The sequence below is a fragment of the Ruditapes philippinarum genome, unplaced genomic scaffold, assembly GCF_026571515.1.
Source record: "Ruditapes philippinarum isolate M1 unplaced genomic scaffold, ASM2657151v2 ctg4248_1_1_1_1, whole genome shotgun sequence".
NCBI classification, from domain to species: Eukaryota; Metazoa; Mollusca; class Bivalvia; order Venerida; family Veneridae; genus Ruditapes; species Ruditapes philippinarum.
Window position 1 is genome coordinate 1 of NW_026858139.1, and position 16,299 is coordinate 16,299.

Sequence of the window (16,299 nt, forward strand, 5' to 3'; positions counted from 1 at the left end):
GGGGGCCAGTGAAAATTTTAAGAAAATTTAGAAATGAATTCAAAACTGGAATTCGGGCTCGTCAATTCAAAAATCTTAAATTCACTGAAAATTGACTGAAGTTTAACTTCTTTGAAAAACAAATACTTATTACTGTACACTGATTGAATATTCAACTCACTCATGAATTTCCAGATTTTCTTCTCTTGGCCCATGGTCATGAACAAACTCGTAATAGGAGGTTTCCAACACATGGATGTTCAGGCAGTTTACCTGGAACCCCTCATGAAGGGTGATGCAGGGTACCCCTTCTGCCTCTGCCTTCCCATCAACAATGTTTGTCGATTGGCAGCACTTCCTCTCATTGGCTGAAGGCATGTTAACACAACATCCACATTCACACCTGAAAAAAAGTAATAACTGAATAAAATGGGTGCAAGTGAAATTATTCAGGCGTCCTATAAAAGGATTCATTTTTGTCTGAAAAAATCGGATTATCCTACAAGTCTTTTTATTTTTGTCAACATGCACTAAATTAATAATTTACATTTAAGTTTATTTAAATTATTATCTATGCATACATGTGCATACATGTAACTGCCCGTGTAGCTGTAGGTATGTGTGATTATCATTATGTTCGACCTAGTTCTGGCTTCCATAACTTTATATGTCGCTTTTATTTTGACGTTGCGACAGTAAACAGGTCAAGCAGAACTATAAAACCTGTTCGCTGAAGTATCTTTTGCTATGTTCGACCAATCTTGCAAATTCGTGGACTTCTAGTTATTGTTAGATTCTAATTGAATAATTGCAGTAAAATAGTGTGGTAAAATGTAAGATTACTGTCAACAATTAAAAAAAACAATTTACACACAAAAACACTGACCAATCATCTACGTTTCCGATGTAAGAATCATCAGAACTGTTGTCAGAAGAGTCAGAGTCAGACTCGCTCTGCTCTGCTTCCTGATTCTGGATTTCAATTCTTGGCTCAAACATATACGGTCGTATTTCATGGACATCGTCCTCATAAAGCTCCGATTCGTCAGAGAAATCCATGAGTTTACTAAATAGTAGCAGTGTTTGAAGTTAAATGATCCGTGATTGTTTACAGTTTCGCTATGATTTCCAATATGGCGGCGTGTCCTAATTTCAACAATGACGTCACAACAAAGGGAAGTAATTCATACAAGCTTGTAAAAATCGGTGCGTTATGCGAATTTTTACCTGGTGATTTATGGTATAAAGCGGAGGGTTATAATGTTGCAAACGAGTTTAATCTTCTTTTTACGTAACATACTTTGATATTATGAACTAAACAAGATCGTTAAATTTGACCTTTAAAGGGTTCACTTTACTACTTGTGCTGGTATAAGTTCATCATAGAATATCTTGATTAGTCTTGATTACAATAAACTTACCCAAAGTTGTGACGAATTAATTAAATGCTTCAATATCCCTTTTGATAATAAATGCATATCCTTAGCAGCCAACAATCATTAATTTGGGTCAATCTGATCCTAAATGCCGTCTTTGAAAATAACGGATGAGAGTTTAATATTGTTATTAACAAAAATTCTCGTAAAATAAATAATCTATACATTTACGAATCGCTTACGTTATAAGTTTATTGAATTTGAGATATTTTCCCCTGACAAAATAAGCTGACAAAATAAGTCAGAATGTTAACATAATTTACTGAACGAAAATCGAGCTCTTGTTACTTTTCTGAACCAAATCTTGAATTTAAGAAGGGCTTGAGGCACCTATACATTACCTTAACTATTATCCATATGAAAAATGCTTGCTCATTACTTATAACTAACGGCCAAACGAGTCAACTAACTAGCTATTTGAACTATCAATTCATTATTTGTCATAGTTGGGAGACTGTTCTCTTGTGCATGTATCACAGTTAAATTGTATTCATACGAATGACAGTGTGTTAACTAAAATTCATGTATAAGTCAACTGCATTCAGTGCATGTCCAGTGTTTTTTGTTGTTGTTGTAATTATGGAAAATACAATAAAAATCAAATTCCACATACATATAAATCAAAGTATTCATGCAATTTAATAGTATCTTAATTTCAGAGTAAAACATAGATAAGATTGAATGTGTATTTGTATTAAAGATATAATGCACAAACCAAAAATAATTGGTATATGAACTACACATTTCAAATAATAAATGACAAACTTTATTACCTCACTGTTATTTCGAACATGGTTACAGTGCCTTATCATTTATTATGAAACTTATGTTGCAGCATTTCATTCCTGTACAAATATGTGTATGCAATTTAATTCCACTGTTTTACATCTTATTATGTCCAGCTTTTGTCGACCTTGTCATCTTAATCAAATTAAACCTTGTGTAAATACAATAAAAAATAGCAAGAATCATACATGCGTTTAGTATCATTGAGAGCAGAGGCATAAAGGCACGACACAGTTTAAACAATACACAAATCATGTTCTAAAATAGATACTATACTGCTTTTTGTATTACAGGTAGACCCACCCTTGCAATCTTAGTTTGAAAGTCATTTAAAAAGACATAAAACAACGAATTTATTTATCAATAAAATTATCAATTTATTCGATAGTAGCCATAGGAGCAATGAGGCACCTATTTCTTTTTTTTCCCTTTCAACACGTTTATAAACAAAAATTTTGAGATATATTTCAATGATTTCGATATAAAACCTAATTCAATAGTGCAAGCTATTCTCCAACAAGCTTAATATATCAAAAGTGCATGTTTTTTTGTTATAAACTTTCATATTCGAACAAACATTGCTAAATGAAATATTAGTATTGGATTAACTTGCTTCGTTTCCTTACAGTACTTATGTTTTCGAAGGTAAAAATGCATTAATCAGTATAAAAAAAAACATATTTATTACAAATAATAGGAAGAAGGAGATAAATTTGACGTCCGCCGGACCCGGACACGTCCTCGTTCATTGCTTCTACGTATGTATTTGCATTTCTGTATCATACCGTTTGATTGTATCTAGGTTGTTTGTCTGTTGCAACGTAATCACTTGTGTTTTATGGTTAAGAAACATATGTAATCAAAGTAATTTCAAAATGTTAGCCATGTGAAATATAGAATGCTTCAAAGTAATATATTTGATGGCAAAATACCCAAAGTAAGTATCTGCAGCTCCAAAGCAATAACTGTATATGCCTGACGCGTAGAATCATCCGGATACGCATGCACATTTGTAAATTGTTCTACAAATTATTATTTTGAACTACAAATATTATTTTTATAAAAACACTGCGCATATATACACTCCCTTAATTCACCATGCATTTATAAAGCGTCTAGCGGAAACGAGTTATGCACATTTGATAAACTGTGTACTGTATTCATAGTGTTATTTGTAAATTTTCTGTTCTGAGTCTTGTGAACAAAAGTAGTGGACTTTTTATTTAATCGCTTAAATTATTTAATACGTTGTGGTCATGGTATAATTTCTTTTTTTTATTGAGTTGAAAATAACAAAACAAAATCATAATGAAATTCCCATTAATAAGTTAGTCGGACTATTGAGACGTTAGAGATATGTCTTCCAAACGTCTTAATGCAATTAATTACAATTTACACATTTACATCTCTATATTTTTTTTATTCATTTATTTTTATTTACGAGTCTTTTTATTAATTAATGTTTTCATTTATTAATTAATTAATTAATTTATCTATTTTTTATATTTATTCATTTATTAATTTCACCCAAATACCCTTTTGAAACTAACATGTGTTCATATAGTATAAATTTTATTAACAATTTGTTAAAAAGAAACAACTGTGCCATGTTGATTAACCAAGCGTGTACATATAACGTTCATATACACGCTTCACCAATGGTCACATGGCCCCCACGTGGACTTATGACGATTGTCAATATAACATTGTTACTTTACAAAATTGTCGTTCAATCAGCAATCAATAAGCAAAGTTAGGACGACAAATTAACCTTTGTTTCACAAAGGTGGACATCTTTCGAAACATGACTAAAGAAAAATGGATTACCTTAATATTAGCTTGTGGCACAGGTAATCTTTAAACATGTATTAATTAATGAATTAACTATAAAACGTTAGTTGCGCCCTATAAATTGTAAGAAAAAAATAAAACAGTGTAATATGTAACCTTGCAAATACAATTCGGATACTGTCTAAATTATCACTGTAGGACAGTGAATACTGAAATTCCACAAATTATTTATATTACAATATATTACATTGTTTTCAAGGCATGTAAACGTTTATTGAAAACAAATATATTTCAGGTTTCATATGTTTGTTCAACGTGCATCTACAACGTATGTATACTTTTACATTAATCAATCATGTTTCTTTTGTAAATCTAAGAAACTACATGTTCGCAACGTCCTAGCGATTTTTCCCATGTCACGGTGTTTTGACTTGTCGAGGCAATCTTGGAGTCCATCCGCTCGTCCAGTCAGATTGCGTGTTTTAACGCATGTATCAGATGACTGTGACAAGTTAAAAATACCGTGAAATAGAAGAAAATGAATCAATATTGATAGAAGTTCACTTCAATTAGGTAAACTGTGGAATTCTAGTTATTTTGTTTGAGGTTAATAATTGATGCAGCCATATGCCGCAAAAATACGTTGCCGAAACGACGATATCGGGTGTTCCAAATTGTTTGGCAAATGAGCCTTTAGTAGGTTTGTCACGTTTTTATAGTTTATATATAGTTGTAAAAGTTGACATTTTTTTATGCTAACCGAAACATTTTGGGGGAGCATATAGTCCTCGGATTGTCCGTCCGTCCGTCCGTACGTACGTCCCGAATTCGTGTCCGGCCCATAACTTTATTATTTGAAGTCATATTTTAAAAAGATTTCACAGAAATGATCACCATATTGAGACGACGTTGGGCACGCAACATTTAGGTCGCTACTTTGAAGGTCAAGGTCAAGGTCACAGAATGACCTTGCAATAAAATTGTGTCCGGTCCATAACATTATTATTTGAAGTCGGATTTGAAAACTTTCTCACAGAAATGATCACAATATTGAGTCGACGTGTCATGCGCAACAATTAGGTCGTTACCTTTAAGGTCAAGGTCAAAGTATGATCTTGCAGCGTGTCCGACCCAAAACTTTGTTATTTGAAGTCGGATTTTAAAATATTTCACAGAAATGATCACCATAATCAGACGACGTGTCGCAGGCAAATGCGGGTAGCTACCTTGAAAGTCAAAGTCACAGCATGACCTTGTCGCAAAATTGTTTCCGGTCCATAACTTCATTATCTGAAGTCGAATTTTAAAACTATTTCACAGAAATGATCATCATATTGAGATGACGTGTAATGCGCAACATTTGGGTCGCCACCTTGAAGATCAAGATCACAGCATGACCTTGCAACTATTTCACAGAGATGATCACCATATTAAATCGACTCGTTGCATGCAACATTTGGGTCGTTACCTTGAAGATCAAGGCCACAGCATGAACATGCAGCAAAATCGTGTCCGGTCCATAACTGCATTATTTGAAGTCTGATTTTACAAATATTTCACAGAAAAAATCACCATATTAAGACGATGTGTCATGCACAATATATAGGTGGCTACCTTGAAGCTCAAGGTAACGACATGACCTTGCAGCAATATCGTGTCCGGCCCATAACTTTGTAATTTGAAGTCAGATTCTACAACTATTTCACAGAAATGATCACCATAGTGTGACGATGTGTCACGTGCATCATTTTGGTTGCTATTTTGAATGTTCAGGTCACAGCATGATCTTGCAGCAAAATCGTAAAAGCCCATAACTTCGTTATTTGAAGTCAGATTTTACAACTATTTCACAGAACTGAGACAGTTTTAATTTAGCGGTCATGGGTTTTGTTGCGGGATGACAATAATTTAATTGGGCAGCTCGCATTTTGTAAGTCGGTGTTACAACCCGAATAAATAGAAATACAGTACGTTTGAAATACCCGCAAAAGGTCGTTACAATACAATTTACTGTTAATGAAAATGTAACCGTTTATTTATTATGTTTATTTCAATTTGCACTTTACCAAGACCCGGGTTTTAGCAAATATACTTTAACATTTTATAAAAGCATGTGTATTGAAGCCTTTTCTTATCGGATGAATTATATATAAACTATATATAACATAGCATATCTCATAGCCCAATAAATTATATTGACTAAAAGCGTATTATTATGTTTATTCTTAATTCAACGGCAATTTATTCTTATTATAAGGTACATATTTCATGAATGAAAGAAAATATCCTGAGCCACAAAAGCCGGTTGTTGAATGTAAGTGCATTTTTTACATAACTCTTCAATTCTCATGTCATATACATGCATTGAAAAGACATTGAACAATTGCAATGATTTATATACATTTATTTACTTATACGTCGATTATCAGTAACATACCCTCTGTTTGTCACAAAAATGTCACACCGTTGCAATTGAAGTTAACCAAAATAGAAAAAATGGCGAAACATGTAAATATAAACACATTTTTTTCCGTTCACCATGTTTTAGTTATCTTAATTTGATTTAACAATGTATGCTATTGAATGATTCAAAACAGACTTATGATTGTCGCCACGTATTGTTTATTGATTTTTTTTTTAGTAAAATATGACGTACTATTAAATAGTTACATGCGGGCCGGAAGTACTTTAACTGGCGCTATTTTAGGACATAGAACAGATTCGTTTTATCTTTACGAGCCTCTTTGGAAAATTGCAGTTTGGACATACTGGCATGGTAACAACATGACATGTAGATCTGATCGTCTAGAATGCAGGTATTTGACAGGTCTTTGGCTCGAGCTATCTTTTGAACATATTCAAAATGTTTCAATGTTCTTATAGTCAAGTAAAGGTGTACCAAAGTATGCCAAAAAGGGAAAACATCAGATTTGTTAAGGATATTAATTGTGAAAAAATAACATTTTGGGATGGGATCCATTTAACTTATGTAACAATTAAACAGACTTTTGGAAATTTTCTCATATATTTGGATAATTACTATTCGAAATGACACGATATAGAAGTGGTGGTAAATAACAAAGCAGGCTACAAAACACGTATCATGTCAACTAGCAACTGACTATGAGCTATATCTAAAATGTTTCATGAGTAGATTGTGATCAGTACAAAGTATTAAAGTTGAAATGTCTGAATTTGTAACAGTATGCATAACGAATTTGATGTCCTAAAACATTCCTGTAAATGAAAGGAAATTTGAAATTATTTACATATCCTGAAGCTTATTCGAGTTTATATTGGTAGCAGCAAAATAACCTTAAGATAATGTTAAACAATTCATATGGTACAATGCAACGTATGGAGGCTATTCGTTGACTAAAATCCAACCTTTGAAACTTGACATTTCATTCTTCGGTTATAAAATTGAATTATCGATCCGAGAGTTACATACTGTTATATTAAGCGTATTGATTGTCTCGATTTAAAACAACGGAACATGTAACATGCAATTCATATATATTTCAAACTGTATTTAGAAATGTATGATAAACTGTATTTAGAAATGTATAACTTAAATTTTAAGACATGCAGACATGTAAACGTACACAGCAAGTTTTATGTCTGGGAATGTTAATGCATCAGTTAACAGTTTCGGTGATATACATTTGTAAACTATTTTGCAACTTCCATATTTGGCTTTATCATGGAAGTAGATGGACATAAAAGGCGGAGCCAATTTTGACGCGAGCAAAAAATAGAGAGTCAACACTGACTGTACACTAATAATAAGTAAATAAAACTGTTATATATTCCACATACATCAGTACATCGGCTGCATTACCGTATACTTTGAATATCCTCTGACTTTGTAAAAACAAAAGTTGTACGTACAACTTTCCCTTATCTTTTATTTCTAACCATGCTTTATAGATATATCTTCTCATTTTATACCATATTTCTTTCAATAAATTGGTCCAAAGGTAAGTATATTGATTACCAATTTATGTTTACCATATTTATTTTATCTCTAAGAACCATCACTGCGAAAAAAAAACTTGTGCAGTATTTTGTGTTTTAATTTGATCAGTAGTACAGCAAACAACATACATATTGACATCATGTATACACAGATTTAAGAACAGTCATTGATTTAGTTAAATGCAAAATGGGATTCGCTGAAGACCTTAAGCGACATCACGAAATAGCAATAGTAAACTTACGCACACTCGGTAAAAAAGGGGTTTTCTACAACCTAGTATAGTCCTTAACATGCTTACTGGTCAGACCTATTTATATATGTTGCCAAATGTGAAATCCATGTATCGCATTCTAGTACTGACCGATGAATGTGAAAAAAGTATGAATACGTCTGTATTCAAGAAGTCTAACCTTTTGTATAACTTTATTATCCTGAGTAAGAAAACGTTTTAACTATTGTTAAACGCGTTTTCTTGTAAATTCATGCGCTAGTATTAAGATAACTGATGTTATAGTAAATGCTACAACTAGAAAATACAGCTCAGCTAGAATTTGGTTCGTATTAGGATCTGATCGTAGAAAAATCTCAGATGTTGATTTGAAAATCTGCACGTGGTGAGGTAACTGCCTAACTATCAGTGATACTCATTCCTATATGCCAATTTGAATCCCTTCAGTAAAATTGGTTTGTCTTTAAAAAGAGCATGTCGAATATAATCTGAACAATGATTTTTAACTTCCTTTATTTGTTTCCCAAAACAACCCCATTATAAGCTGGATTGAGACAATTACATGGTGAGTTTTGAGTTTTCTGATATTCTTTTTCTAGGAAATAAGGTATCTACAACGATTCAAAGATATAGGCATATAATCATTTAAAGTTCGCTGGTGTTGAATGAATAAAGACGGACAAATTGGCAATCATGCAAGTGAGTTGGTGAAACACATTCATGACTTACAAACACGGAAATGACTCCAAAACAATTACCTTGAAATGTGTGGGTTATAAAGATGCATGTTTTTGTTTCCGAGTGAACTCAGACCGAGAATAAGCGGATAAATACGTTTATTAACGATGGTGTAGTGGCTGGGGAAATGGGTTGAGCTTGTTCATATTTTATATAAAAACGATTACAGATCCGAATCATAATGGTTTGACATTGTAAAGCAACGAAAGTAATATTATAGTATATTTTGTCGCAGTATGCACGAACGGTGAATTTGTAGCATGTTTTGAACACTTAGTATTGCTTCTCTCAGAAAACCAGTTAGTGTGTGACTATGGAATGTTATACACGTATCATTTTTGATTGTGTATACGCATCTCTTTTTAGAAATCAACATAGTTTCCCTTTTCAGTATGTCCCCTTTGTTATATACAAATATACAAATACACTCAAAAAGTCCGTAGTTTCTTCTCAGTAATTATTGCTAAAAACCTGTTAACTTTATAAGTAATGACATATCTGTATGGAGAGTAAATATTATTACTGCAGACAGAGAGTACTAACTTCAAATTGTTTTAAAATCTTCCAATCTTTAATCCACATGTTCAAGTACATATGGATAAAAACGACATTTATACACATTCACAATGATAAAATGTATATTAAAGATATTATTCTTTTTAATAAGTGTGTTTTAAACTTAACTATACCTTGAGCAGCGCCAAGCATGAACAGCTGTACGTTTATATGTTGTATATATATGAATTTTACTTAACTTTATTTAGCTGTACATTGATATATCAGCCTATGTTTATAGGAGTTTCCTTACTATCAAGTCTCTTATCGACGGCATATCTCATTTTTCGTTTTTTTTGATTTGCCATTAACATTAAAATATATTTTTTTCTAAAAATGGCATATTTAACCTTTGAAAAGGCTGAAGTTCACTTCAAGCAATATTTCTGTTTAATTTGTTAATAATTTCCTTGTTAAAAATGAAAATTGTAGATATAAATTGTCTGCAAAACAATGATATGTGGTTCACAATTTCCACGACTGCAGCTGACTTCCAATGTTATAAGATCTATTGACACACATTTAAAGTATGATAGCTTTAAAGAGGAAAGGCAATCAAAATAGCTATTTTTATTCTAATAATTCCCTAATATGTAATGAGTTACCATGTCAAATAAGTAAAAACAAGTGTTTGGAAATTACAAACAAGTAAGCAGGTACTTTATATTGTTTCCGCCTTATTTTTTTCATGTTATTATTTTATAAAGTTCGCTTTTCTTTTATAGGCCAAAGTTATTTTTTACCAAGTTGTGTGTTTCCCCTTTCCTGAATCAATTGTTCTCAAATTGACTAGACTATTATGAAATATCAACTCGTGACATAATTTGTATTTCATATTTTTTGCGAAATTGTCATGTTGTGGTTAGATAAATTGTTCTTTATTTTGGTTATCAGAAAAGCGAAGCCAGTGACAGCAGTTCAATACAATGGATTTGTAGACAACCAAGAAGGGTAACTATTTTGATGTTTGTGAAAAGGGCACATGTTGAATTTATGCAATGGATCAAATTTTGATTTTGAAGATATGAATTTTAATATTCAGGTTCAATATAGGTTCAGTTTGAAATTGTGACATTATAAACAATCATGACATGTGCAAACATCAAACGAGTGTTTTGTGTGTGTGATGTCTTGTTTCCCTATATTATAATATTTAAAAAAAAACCTCTCATCAAACACCATAATACCATGTCTCCTATTTACTTGTTTATGTTAAAATATGTTATTAACTATATATGCTATCATCTTCTTTGTGTTGTGTATACATACTCATGGAGCAGTTTAAAGAAGTGGAGATCCTTAGAAATCATGAAGCTGTTAAAAAGAGCCCATCATGCGCCCCTTTTACCTTGTTCACGTTTCTCCATCGTAAACTCTAAAATAATTTGTATAAGTGTTCTCAATGTATAGGAATCTGCTTTCTTAAGTTTTGAAATTCTAATAAGATTATTAACACTACCTTATTAACAGCGACCTATTTATAAACTTGTTTCAGTCTGTATATAAGTTCTCTAGATATTGCCAAGACTATCTTGCAAAGGACCTACGATTGTCAATTCATGAACTATGACCAAATCGTGGTTAAACAGTCAATACAAGGCGACTTTGGAGGTAAGTGGTGTACGTCGGATGGCAAACAATAATCCGATATGTTTGCGGTTTTTACATTCTTAATTTAGGTTTGAAATGTATTTCCACATATTTATAACACAACATATATCACAGTTATCTTTAAAGTAAAAGAAAACTCTCACCATGCTTTATTTAGTTTATGACTTTGAATGACCTCAAAACCAACACAATGTATTCAAATTTATCAAGTCAAAAACAAGTTTTATTTTTCAAAGCATGAATGTTGTACCTACATCAAAATAGACGGTAATGCGAACTACGTGAGGTTCGCTTATATCGTACCTATGACAGTGGAAAAAATACCGATAAAAGATATTATGCAAAATGTTTCGTCTGTTGTCTTAATATGATGGAATACCAGTGCTAAACACACGGCAGTTTTTAGAGTTCCGTTAATTAAAGTGTAATGGCCGAAAATGTCTCATTCAATAGTGAATTCAGTTTACTTCTTTTAATTCAGTAGCGTATTGTGTATTGCAGGACAAAAATGTGTCTTTGTCTGGATTAGATGTTAAATTGCATATTAATGTTTCTTTGGGTCATGTCGTAGTTACTCTCTGCGGGGCGCCAGACAAAACAAACATTGAAAATACGCAAAGTGACCTTTTGTTTCTTACTTCTCTCCCGAGAGATGCTGCATTGTTGATGTGTGGTGTTTTGTTTACATTTTCTTGTAACCCGCGGAACAAACTACAACATGCTTGTAATTTGACAGTAATACGCATTGAACTAAATGCCGCTATTTAATATAGTGACAGTTATGTTAAAGTATAAAATAATCAGTTATCAGATTATAAAAAAACAAATAAATAAATTAATTTTAGAAACTTTATGTCGCTACATCATGTAATTTTAACTTTTCAACTCATTTATATTTTCCCTATAAGCGTGTAACTAGCAATGATAAATAATGTTTACATCAAATTAGTAAGAAAGTGATACAACATTATATTTTTAGCCATTAAACTTAAAATGTTAGACATTTGTTGAAAATAGATAAAACTGTTTTTACATTGTTTATTTAACAGGTCCCAGCTGGAATACAACAAACGAATGTTTTAACCACCAACGTAATTATCATACATGTTTTCAACGTCACATACCAAGAACGTGTAAAAATTCCACACATAAAGTCACAAAAGTACTACGACTTACAACAGACAATTTAATACATCTTCTGCTGTCACGTGCCAATCTCAAGGTCATTCATCTCTTCAGAGATCCGCGCGCCATTATTAATTCTAGAATACAGACGGACTGGTATCGAGTCAAGAGGTACAAAATGGTGAAAGAAAACGCTAAATCATTGTGCAATAAAATGTTGTACGATTTTCGCGAAGGTCAAAAAGTGTATAAACAATTTCCGAATAGATTTAAATTTATATACTACGAAGATTTAAGCGTTGATATTTTAAATAAGTCTAAAATTTTATATAAATATTTAGGTATGAATGCAAATGAAAGTTATTACCCACAAATAATAAAAGTTAAAAGTTTTAAAAACAAAACATCAGATGAAACGGAGCGAACGATAAATAATGCTTATTGGTGGAGAGGAGCTTTAAATTGGGAAATTGTAGAACAAATGAATGACATATGCAGGGGTGTATACAACGAACTAGGGTTCAAATCTTTTTATTCCATACATGAATATAACGACATGTCCATACCAAGTCAAGTCATACCAAAAGAGTTTTTAATCGTTTGATGCCACCAAGTCGTTTGAAAAAAACGGTGTCTATACCACGTGTCAAAGAAGCTGGAAGTGAAATGAAGTTGTTATTATCTATTTGAATTTTATATTATCTTGTGTTTAATTTATAAATAAAATAATAAAAATATATAAAAATGGCATGTCTTTTGGGGTTTCCAGGACAATATCACATGAGATGGGGTTGTCTGTCATATATTATTATTAAAGTGACCATCCAAACGAAACCAAACACATGCTGTTTGAATAGTAGGCAACATGCAATACTTGTGTTTTTCTTTTTTTTGAACTTTGTTGGACTTTATATTCTCAAACAACACATCGCCAAAAGGAATAATAGCATACATAATGTCATGCAGTTTACTGGATCAATACTGTTTAAGTTCATAGCAGGGCTCATTTTGCATGACGTATATTCCTGTTATACAAAACAACCATGACATAGAGACATATCCAAGCTATTTTCATTTAGTTAAGGTCGTGTACCTTATATTTTAGCTGGAAAAAAACTTAACCAATGCAATGGCTAATCCGCAACGGGATCAGACAAGTAGGTCATGATATAAAAGACAAATCATTACTTATAAATAGCTGCATTGACAACTGATTTGACAACTTGACGACTGACTTGTCAGAGTGGTATTATGCATCGCATTCCTATACATAATTTTGGATCTGATATAAAATGTAATATGTGTTAAACATGTGTATGCAATAGATTTATTTTTAATTTTAATGTCTTCTTCTTTTTCAAATACCACGGAGAATATGTCGACATTATATATATATATATATATATATATATATATATATATATATATATATATATATATATATATATATATATATATATATATATTAAGCTTAAAGTAGACTTAAATTATATTTAAATCAGCAACAGGCATACATCTTTAAGACCTCAACCTCTTATTGTTATTTAATGACGGAAGTTTTGTTATTCGACAGGTTATTTCGATACAAAAACCAGACGGTAATTGCCAAACATCATGTCCATCTTTGTCATATTTTTACATTATAAAATATGTGTCTGCTAATACTGGTTCTAGTTTATAGTTTTTGTATTACGACCGATTATTTTTACTTTTGTTGTTATTAGTAAATATTCAGAAATGCTACATGTATTTTTGTACTGTTTTGTGTGGAAAATAAAAAGACAAGTACAGCAACTTTCATGTATAATTCTGCTTAAGCCGGTAATCGGGGGAATGGACGGTAGTTTCAATTGACAGTACCTTTTATGAACAGACTCAATCAAACCGAACCTGCAACATTTTCATTTTTGCTGTGTTGGGCTTTCGTGAGGAATTCATGTGCAATAACTTGGCTAAACAATAAACAATCAACAATCGACATTCAATGTCTAGCTAGACAATCAACATTCAGTTCAACATTCCATCGATAATAATAATCAAACAATTCTCAAATTGTATGTTGAGTTAGACAATCAACAATCAGCTAGACATTCGATAATTTCTTATGCCGAGCTAGATAATCGACATTCAGCTCAACATTCGACCTTTAATACTTATCAAAGTATTCTTAAAATGAATGTTTAGCTTAACAATCAACAATCAGCTAGACATTCAAAAATTTCTTATGTCGAGCTAGACAATCGACATACAGCTCAACATTCGACTTGTAATAATTATCAAACTATCATTAAAGAATGTTTAGCTAGACAAACAACAATCAGCTAGACATTCGAACATTTCATATGTCGAGGTAGACAATCGACATTCAGCTCAACATTCGATCTATTATAATATTCAAACAATTCTCAAAGTGAATGTTTAGCTAGACAATCGACTATCAGCTAGACATTCATAAATTGTTTATGTCGAGCTAGATAATCAACATTCAGCTCAACATTCGGTCTATAATAATGATCGAGGTTTTCTTCAAGTGAATGTTGAGCTAGACAATCAACAATCAGCTAGACATTCGAAAAAATCTTATGTCGAGCTAGACAATCGACATTCAGCTCAACAATCGATCTATAATAATGATCAAGGTTTTCTTAAAGTAAATGCTGAGCTAGACAATCAACAATCAGCTAGACATTCAAAAATTTTATAAGTCGAGGTAGACAATCAACATTCAGCTCAACATTCGATCTATAATAATCAACAATTTTTTCTCAAAGTGAATGTTGAGCTTGACAATTATCAATCAGCAAGACATTCGAAAATTTCTTATGTTGAGCTAGACAATCGACATTCAGCTCAACATTCGATCTATAATAATAATCGAACAATTCTCAAAGTGAATGGTGAGGTAGACAATCGACAATCAGCTAGACATTCAGAAATATCTTATGTCGAGCTAGACAATCGACATTTAGCTCAACATTGCTGATTGTCTAGCTAAACATTCACTTTAAGAATTGTTTGATTATTATTATAGATCGAATGTTGAACTGAATTTCGATTGTCTAGCTCGACATAATAGTTTTTCGAATGTCTAGCTGATTAATTTTTGTCTAGCTAAACATTCACTTTAAGAATACTTTGATAATTATAACAGGTCGAATGTTGAGCTGAATGTCGATTATCTAGCTCGACATAATAAATTTCTGAATGTATAGCTGATTTTTGATTGTCTAGCTCTACATTCACTTTGAGAATTGTTTGATTATTATTATAGATCGAATGTTGAGCTGAATGTCGATTGTCTAGCTAGACATAAAAATTTTTCGAATGTATAGCTGATTTTTGATTGTCTAGCTCAACATTCAATTTTAAAATTGTTTGATTATTATTATAAATCAAATGTTGAGCTGAATGTCGATTGTCTAGATCGAATTATGAACTTTTCGAATGTATAGCTGATTGTAAATTGTCTAGCTCAACATTCACTTTGAGAATTATTTGATTATTATTATAGTTTGAATGTTGGGCTGAATGTCGATAGTCTAGCTCGACATAAGAAATGTTCGAATGTCTAGCTGATTGTTGATTGTCTAGCTAAACATTCACTTTAAGGATACTTTGATAATTATTACAGGTCGAATGTTGAGCTGAATGTCGATTGTCTAGCTCGACATAAAAAAAATTCTGAATATCTAGCTGATTGTCGATTGTCTACCTCCACATTCACTTTGAGAATTGTTTGATTTTTATTATAGATCGAATATTGAGCGCCTGTCTTAAACAATAACAATTTGATTTCCAATAGTATTTAATTGAACTGTTTTTTCATACATTACAATGGCATATACACGAATAGCTGCAGCTGGCGCTACATTTAATTTTGCATTTAATGTAAGATTCTTATGATCAGATGCAATTTCTTCTTTTTTAAATTCCAAGTTAAAATGAATGAATCCAAACAAACCCTCAAAGTTGATATATTTAAAAGAGACCCAGTATTTTTGTCATTTTGTTTGTGAAAATAATGTATTACATCGTCATATATTCTCGTTTTACTAGTATATTCTGTTTCG

General features: G+C 31.8%; 2 protein-coding genes across 4 annotated transcripts; one reads left to right on the forward strand and one right to left on the reverse strand.

Annotated features, from left to right (window-relative positions):
* Window positions 1-118: 118 nt before the first annotated feature.
* On the reverse strand, window positions 119-1,319 carry LOC132752260 (uncharacterized). The gene is made up of 2 exons (XM_060742578.1): window positions 866-1,319; window positions 119-382 (listed from the first exon to the last, which is right to left on the reverse strand). The coding sequence occupies exons 1-2, from the start codon at window positions 1,036-1,038 to the stop codon at window positions 157-159; spliced, it is 399 nt and encodes a 132-aa protein (XP_060598561.1). The 5' UTR covers window positions 1,039-1,319; the 3' UTR covers window positions 119-156.
* A 1,992-nt stretch (window positions 1,320-3,311) lies between these two features.
* Window positions 3,312-12,976, forward strand: LOC132752257 (carbohydrate sulfotransferase 1-like). Of its 3 annotated transcripts, none has more exons than XM_060742574.1 (8): window positions 3,319-3,460; window positions 3,796-4,051; window positions 4,288-4,320; window positions 6,250-6,306; window positions 6,634-6,808; window positions 10,388-10,444; window positions 10,989-11,104; window positions 12,154-12,976. In XM_060742574.1, the coding sequence occupies exons 2-8, from the start codon at window positions 4,006-4,008 to the stop codon at window positions 12,831-12,833; spliced, it is 1,164 nt and encodes a 387-aa protein (XP_060598557.1). In that variant the 5' UTR covers window positions 3,319-3,460; window positions 3,796-4,005; the 3' UTR covers window positions 12,834-12,976. The 3 variants fall into 3 exon arrangements, with proteins under 3 accessions (XP_060598558.1, XP_060598557.1, XP_060598556.1); XM_060742573.1 differs by having other exon boundaries at window positions 3,323-3,460; window positions 3,766-4,051; XM_060742575.1 differs by having other exon boundaries at window positions 3,312-4,051; window positions 6,751-6,808.
* The last annotated feature ends 3,323 nt before the right edge of the window (window positions 12,977-16,299 follow it).

Coding starts and splice junctions, on each gene's coding strand:
- LOC132752260 (XM_060742578.1), bottom strand. CDS start 1,038: ATGGATTTCTCTGACGAATCGGAGCTTTATGAGGACGATGTCCATGAA. Junction 383..865: donor ATCGGAAACGTAGATGATTG/GTCAGTGTTTTT, acceptor ACTTTTTTTCAG/GTGTGAATGTGGATGTTGTG.
- LOC132752257 (XM_060742574.1), top strand. CDS start 4,006: ATGACTAAAGAAAAATGGATTACCTTAATATTAGCTTGTGGCACAG. Junction 4,321..6,249: donor GTTCAACGTGCATCTACAAC/GTATGTATACTT, acceptor TCTTATTATAAG/GTACATATTTCATGAATGAA. Junction 10,445..10,988: donor TTTGTAGACAACCAAGAAGG/GTAACTATTTTG, acceptor AACTTGTTTCAG/TCTGTATATAAGTTCTCTAG.